The sequence below is a fragment of the Sinocyclocheilus grahami genome, unplaced genomic scaffold (assembly GCF_001515645.1).
Source record: "Sinocyclocheilus grahami isolate Dianchi unplaced genomic scaffold, SAMN03320097.WGS_v1.1 scaffold428.1, whole genome shotgun sequence".
NCBI lineage: Eukaryota > Metazoa > Chordata > Actinopteri > Cypriniformes > Cyprinidae > Sinocyclocheilus > Sinocyclocheilus grahami.
In genome coordinates this window covers 633,558-640,450 of record NW_015505607.1, presented here as the reverse complement: position 1 = coordinate 640,450, position 6,893 = coordinate 633,558, and the positions used below count along the sequence as shown (strand labels likewise).

General features: G+C 35.8%; 2 protein-coding genes across 2 annotated transcripts in view; one reads left to right on the top strand and one right to left on the bottom strand.

The window, feature by feature from the left end:
* Nucleotides 1–2,467: 2,467 nt before the first annotated feature.
* LOC107551648 (lysophosphatidic acid receptor 6-like) overlaps nt 2,468–6,893 on the bottom strand; it is a 23,052-nt gene continuing 18,626 nt past the window's right edge. The window contains exons 2-3 of the mRNA XM_016233340.1: nt 5,360–5,366; nt 2,468–2,478 (exon numbers count right to left, since the gene is read on the bottom strand). The gene's annotated coding sequence lies outside the window, so the exon portion shown is untranslated. The remainder of the gene's footprint in view (nt 2,479–5,359; nt 5,367–6,893) is intronic.
* Nucleotides 4,058–6,893, top strand: part of LOC107551603 (retinoblastoma-associated protein-like) — a 28,921-nt gene continuing 26,085 nt past the window's right edge. Inside the window, exons 1-4 of the mRNA XM_016233269.1 lie at nt 4,058–4,362; nt 5,065–5,185; nt 5,277–5,386; nt 5,534–5,668. Of these exons, the coding sequence (XP_016088755.1) occupies nt 4,253–4,362; nt 5,065–5,185; nt 5,277–5,386; nt 5,534–5,668 (476 nt within the window). The 5' untranslated portion in view covers nt 4,058–4,252. The remainder of the gene's footprint in view (nt 4,363–5,064; nt 5,186–5,276; nt 5,387–5,533; nt 5,669–6,893) is intronic.

Sequence of the window (6,893 nt, the reverse complement as noted above, 5' to 3'; positions counted from 1 at the left end):
ATAAAACATTGAAAACTGATGTTTGAAATTATTTAAAAAAATTAAAAGGTACCTTAAATGTGAAATTAAAACCGCCAGTAGGGGTCAGCAAGTCCCTGTTAAGTGAGTCATTGCCACAGAACCGAATCATTTAAAAGGTTGATTCATTCAGGAACGAAACAGCGCAAAACAGCTGTTGCGGTGTTTGAAATTATTTTTGTTGGAGAAATAGAGCAAAAACAGGCAATATGGTGTCTAAAACGTAAGTCTTTTAATATTAACTACTTATTGAACTGTTGTATAAAATCAATATCACATTTGTAATCATGCATACTTTTGGAGAAAAAACGGCACTCTTCATGTGATATTAACTATATGAAATGATATAAAGATATACATTTTTACATTTTCTATCTTAAATTATGTGATAATTCTTAATGCATTTTAATAGACTGATTCATGCAGTGAAAGAACATGCGCACATGCGCACGTCTAACCTGCTAGACTTCATCATGTAATGTATGCGTGCACTCTGTAGGTGTGTTTTGTGTTTGCTTTTCGCGATATACTCTTAATATCAAATCGCACATTGTTAAAACAACAATTACAATATTATCGCAGACCATACATATCGCACACCCCTATGTTTAGATTTTTATAATGCATTGTCTTCTTATCGATCCACCAGTTCACATTTAAAGGTCCCCTGAAATGCTATTGACATCATTTTAACTGAAACAGGAAGACAGGGCGGGACATATCAAGCAGCCCCGCCCCTTTTTAAAATAGCCAATAGTGTTCGTTTATATCACAGCCTGGGGTAGAGCCGTTCAGAGCCGTTGCATTTGACGGGGTATGCCAGCCACAATCTCATCCATATTGCTATACAATATAGCATTCTGTGTAGAAGTGTGTGTGCGGTGCGGTGGTTAGTGTGACACAGTGCGAAACCAGACTTCTTTTTGTCCTCAATGGAAAGCATATTTACACTGTTTGAATCGTTCCCTGTCCCCACAACGTGCCATTCACTGTACAGAAAATTCAAATTCTGTGGACAAGTGACCGATTTCAGCCGCGGCTTCAGCGTCTATTTTATAGTGTAGGGGGCGGTAGATATATATATATAATTTTGCAATGCGTTTGTTGTAAATGACAAAAACGTGTTTTATGGTCTCATGTCATGACCATTCAGGGTTTCTGCAGGATTTTTAAGCTCAAATTTAAGACTTTTTAAGACCTGAACAAATAAATTAATACGATAATGAGCGGGTTAGGGCAATGTAGTACCATATTAAACTGTAAAATTAGTGTAAAAAGCATAATTTACAGTTCAGATACAAGTTTTCACAAAAACAAAGTTTTATAAAATAAGCTTTACATTTCAGCCTTTAAACCATTGTTAAGAAAATGGATGAGTCAAAAGTATTAATTATTATATTAACTTAAACAATTATTATATCAATTAAATAACCTATATTAGTGGTGTGCGATATTGACAAAAAAATTATATCTCGATAATATTCTGGGATTTTATCGATAACGATAATTAGACAATATTTTGCTGAGTGTGTTATTGTGCTGATATCTTAAGGACTACCGTGGACAGCTGACTCGAGAATTTTTTGATATTCTTCCTATTCTGTGTGGTCAGTTCACAGCAGTAATAGAAATGTATAATTTCCAACAAGTTTTATGGGCATTTTTACCTTTAAGCCATTTTTTCTAAAGGTGTGCACCATCTTTTGAGTCAAATTCTTGCATTTGAGTTGTTACCAAGCAAATTAAATCAGTATCAACAAAATAGATTTTTGCAATGCAGAGGAAACACAGAGGCTGCATTAGAAGTGACATTTAGATTTAGACATTTACACACTGTTTAATGCAGCTCTGAGGGACATTAAATACTTTAACCTGCAATTACAAATGCATAAATAATGTTTTGATATTTTAAACATAAAACATTGAAAACTGATGTTTGAAATTATTTAAAAAAATTAAAAGGTACCTTAAATGTGAAATTAAAACCGCCAGTAGGGGTCAGCAAGTCCCTGTTAAGTGAGTCATTGCCACAGAACCGAATCATTTAAAAGGTTGATTCATTCAGGAACGAAACAGCGCAAAACAGCTGTTGCGGTGTTTGAAATTATTTTTGTTGGAGAAATAGAGCAAAAACAGGCAATATGGTGTCTAAAACGTAAGTCTTTTAATATTAACTACTTATTGAACTGTTGTATAAAATCAATATCACATTTGTAATCATGCATACTTTTGGAGAAAAACGGCACTCTTCATGTGATATTAACTATATGAAATGATATAAAGATATACATTTTCTTGTCCCATATCTTAAATTATGTGATAATTCTTAATGCATTTTAATAGACTGATTCATGCAGTGAAAGAACATGCGCACGTGCACTAGTCTAACCTGCTAGACTTCATCATGTAATGTATGCGTGCACTCTGTAGGTGTGTTTTGTGTTTGCTTTTCGCGATATACTCTTAATATCAAATCGCACATTGTTAAAACAACAATTACAATATTATCGCAGACCATACATATCGCACACCCCTATGTTTAGATTTTTATAATGCATTGTCTTCTTATCGATCCACCAGTTCACATTTAAAGGTCCCCTGAAATGCTATTGACATCATTTTAACTGAAACAGGAAGACAGGGCGGGACATATCAAGCAGCCCCGCCCCTTTTTAAAATAGCCAATAGTGTTCGTTTATATCACAGCCTGGGGTAGAGCCGTTCAGAGCCGTTGCATTTGACGGGGTATGCCAGCCACAATCTCATCCATATTGCTATACAATATAGCATTCTGTGTAGAAGTGTGTGTGCGGTGGTTCGCGTGAAACCAGACTTATTTTTTTCCTCAATGGAAAGCATATTTACACTGTTTGAATCGTTCCCTGTCCCCTATACAGTGCACAACGTGCCATTCACTGTACAGAAAATTCAAATTCTGTGGACAAGTGACCGATTTCAGCCGCGGCTTCAGCGTCTATTTTATAGTGTAGGGGGCGGCTGCTTTGGATTCCAGAGAGCATTTGATTGGACAGAAAGTTTGATGAGAAGCTGAAGTACGATGTGACGTCAAAAAAAAAAAATCGTTGAGCCGTTTTGGCAGAAGTGACGAACTGCAAGCTTTGAATGCTTATATCTTCTAAATGCGAATTTTGTCACTGTTTTGGAGCACACTGCTTTATAGATAACCTTAAGACTAACATATTCATACTAACACCCAAAAAACTTTAATTTTGATTTCATGGGGACTTTAAAGCTCTCACGTTTGCAGGGTAAAAACAGATCGATTTTCGCATTGGTCTGAACTCTGAACAAAACAACAGTTTTATTGAAAATACTCATTCGTTCTCTGCCAGCAGGTGGAGCATTTGGTAGAAATATAACTGTTTCCCGGTAACAGCTGAACACAAAGCAGTGCAGCAACTGACTTTGAAGGTTCAGCGCTTGTGTTTATTCAATGAAATCATAACTTTAGACTTTTGATTGAAGTTTAATCGTCACATTCAGCCATATCGCAATTCTGGTCTTGACCTCTTGAAATCATAATTAAGACTTGCTTGTACAATTTAAGACTTTTTAAGGCCTTAAATTTGATACAACTAAATTTAAGACTTTTTAAGACCCCGCGGAAACCCTGCCATTTAAACACGTTTCAGACACATGTGAGGAGCATTTCTATTTGAATTGAATTTTCATTGTGCTATTTGACCGCAAAATGCCTTGTTCATTTTAGGCACGCCATTCCCCAAAAATTCAATATTAATCTAAATGGTTATAAATGCATATTACATTTATGGATAAACGTGTTTCGAGATCACTAAAAATAGAGCTTCACTCCCATATGCCAAGTTTTGAATGGAAGAGCATAGAATTGAGTAGAAAGTCTTTGAAACATTTCACGTTAATGTTTCACTTGCATTTAAAACTTCTACCATCCACTAATCTGAATACACTGTTCATACAAAAAAAAAAAACAGTTTTAAAATCACTGTAACATTTAATGTATCTTTAAAAAAAGTTCCTGTAGTGTAGTCAAGAACCGGATATGACGCGAGAGTGGCGGATGTTGCGTCGATCAATTTTCCCGCGTTTTGGATAGTAGAGGAAATAGTAGAGAATTGCGGACACAAACAAGCGATCTCGTGCTCCGACATCCAACCACAACAACAACATCATCAACACGAGCCCGCCGCTCGTGATCGCTCGCTGTGCTGTGAGTGAACGCGAGACAGTCGACATGCCGCCGAAGAAGCGCAGCAGCGGGACCCCGCAGAAGAAAGAGTTGAAGGGAAACATGAAGAGCGGATCTCCCGACAGCAGCGAGAACGCTGTGCTGAGCCCCGAACGGTGAGGTCGTACTGCGGGACTGTCTAAGTAAACCTCTATGACACAATAGACTCTAATGAATGATTAGTACAGACCGTCTTTAGTTCTTGATGATGTTGGGTGAGGAAGCCAGCGACCGACAGTATGTCAGTCTTCTTAAGAAAACTGTAAAAAAAAAATATATATATTTTTTGTAACTAGGTAACCGTTACAAATGACGATTTCTGAACATGTTTATGCTGCTATTTTTTTGTTAAATAGTTTTTAATATTTAGTTACTTTGGTAAGAACATGATAATTAGGACGCACCCAATATTTAACCACTATGGTATTATTACAGTAGCAGTTGTCAGCTTATATTTAGCCTTTTGGGATGCACAATTTCTGTTTTCGCTTTTAAAAGAAATGTCAAGTAAATATTGCGTACCATTTTTAATTCAGCAGTTATGTGTACATCTATATATCTAGAGGGTCAAAGAGGAGACGTCCTATTTATAGATATGTTTATGTAAAAATGAAACATACTTATTTTGACCTTTACTCATTAAAATATACAAAAGGGAAAGTGATCATATATGGCTCATGTAGTGCCTAAACAGCTGACAAGTGTTTGTGTATAACCAATGTTGCATGACCAGCAGCGCCAGTTTGGCGACCACCACAATAGTGTCAGTCACCTCACAATGCGTTTACTCATGTCTGTCAACTGTGTTGTTTTACTAGACACAAGGACAAGGAGCCTGAGTTTGTGTCTCTGAGTGAGGAGCTTCAGGCCACCAATCCCATCTGTGATCATGCATGGAGAATTTGGGAGAGGGAGATCAGGTCAATGGACAAGGCAAATGTACGCTTTCATCTCATATCTGCACTACCAATCTAGTGTAGCTGCATTTATGAATGTGTACTAACACAAACGTGTGTGTCCTCCATGCTAGATGCCATATTCAAACAGACATCAGTGGGGAGCTTGTCTGTTCATCGCAGGCATGGAGCTTGATGGCATCAGCCTCACCTTCACTCAGTTCCTGAAAGTAGTTGGACTAAGGTATGTGTGGCAAATGAATAAATATCATGGAGAAGTCCTGGTTTTCTTGCTTAGGATGAGCAGGTTGGGCTGTCAGAGTGTGGTTATGCTTTTAAAGTGTTAATAATGCATGTGCTACACTTTAATTAAGTTGCCCTTTCTGTGCAGTTTGAAGCAGTTCATCAGTCTCGTGAGGAAGATGGATGTAAACGTGGACACAATAAGCCCTAAAGTGAACACCGCTTTGAAACGACTGGAGAACAAGTACAATGTGACACTGGCTCTCTACCAAAGATTTGTGAAGTAAGTGTTGTTGATCAGTTTTTTTTCAAATTTGTACTAGTGATATATAATGAATGTATGATTAATTTTACAATGTTTGGACATTTTGTTGATTTAATCAGCAACCAGGATCTACTGACAACTATGTCAATAAATAAAAAAACTAATATTGTGAAATATTATTACAATTTAAAACAACTGTTTTCAATTTTAATATACTGTAAAGTGTAGTAGTCTTCAGTGGCACATGATCTTTCAGAAATTATTCTATGTATCATTCTATGTATCAAAAATCATTCCATTTATGTGTTCAGACATTTAAATGCAATAACTATGTTTCCATCGAAAGTTGCAAATTTAACTTGTGCACAAAATTTGAATATCGCATAAAACATTTGTGAATAAAGCACCGTTTCCATCCAACGAGTCAAAGAGAACAAAATCATAATTTCTGGGAGGCAAATATACAGAAATACTGTGATGACAGACTTTGGCTCAGGCATTACAGAATGCCCAAAACCACATTTGATTTGCTGTGCAACGAGATCAATCTGCTGTAGGGATGGGTATCATTAAGGTTTTAACGGTATTACCGTGCTACTCTTACCGATACTGCTTATCGATTCATACTTTAACGGTATTCTTATCGGTACTTTTTGTTTATTTATTTATTTATATATATATATATATACATATATGACAAATTAAGAGCTGAATTAACATTGCTTTATATTCTGAAATGTAAGATAAATATTTAATGAATGAATATAAAACATCAGTTTGTAAATGCACCAGTGTGCAGGCATTTTTTGTGTTTTATACTGTACATAAGATAAGATACAGTAAGAACATGAACAAAGAAACAATGTAAAACAAACTGACAAATACAATAAAACAAATATACAAATGAAATGAAATAAACAGTGCTTTCATTTTTCCATGAAGGTCTACTAACATTACTGTTCAGGCATGTAATTACAAGTAATTAAGTATTACAAGTAAATTAAGTAATTACAGTTTTCAGTGTATGTATTGATACGTTAATGCTTATTAAAGCTATGTAATTCAGATTAAGAGCTGTGAGTGATTTTGTCTTTGCATTTTGTTGTTTGATTAACTAATGGCCCAAGCGCCAGTCTGTCACTTTAAGACAATATATTGACACACATCGGATTTTCTCCCAACTGTTCTCGTCCACTTAAGACATAAAATGTGTTTAAGTAAATACTCTCCAAGCCGGCCATTT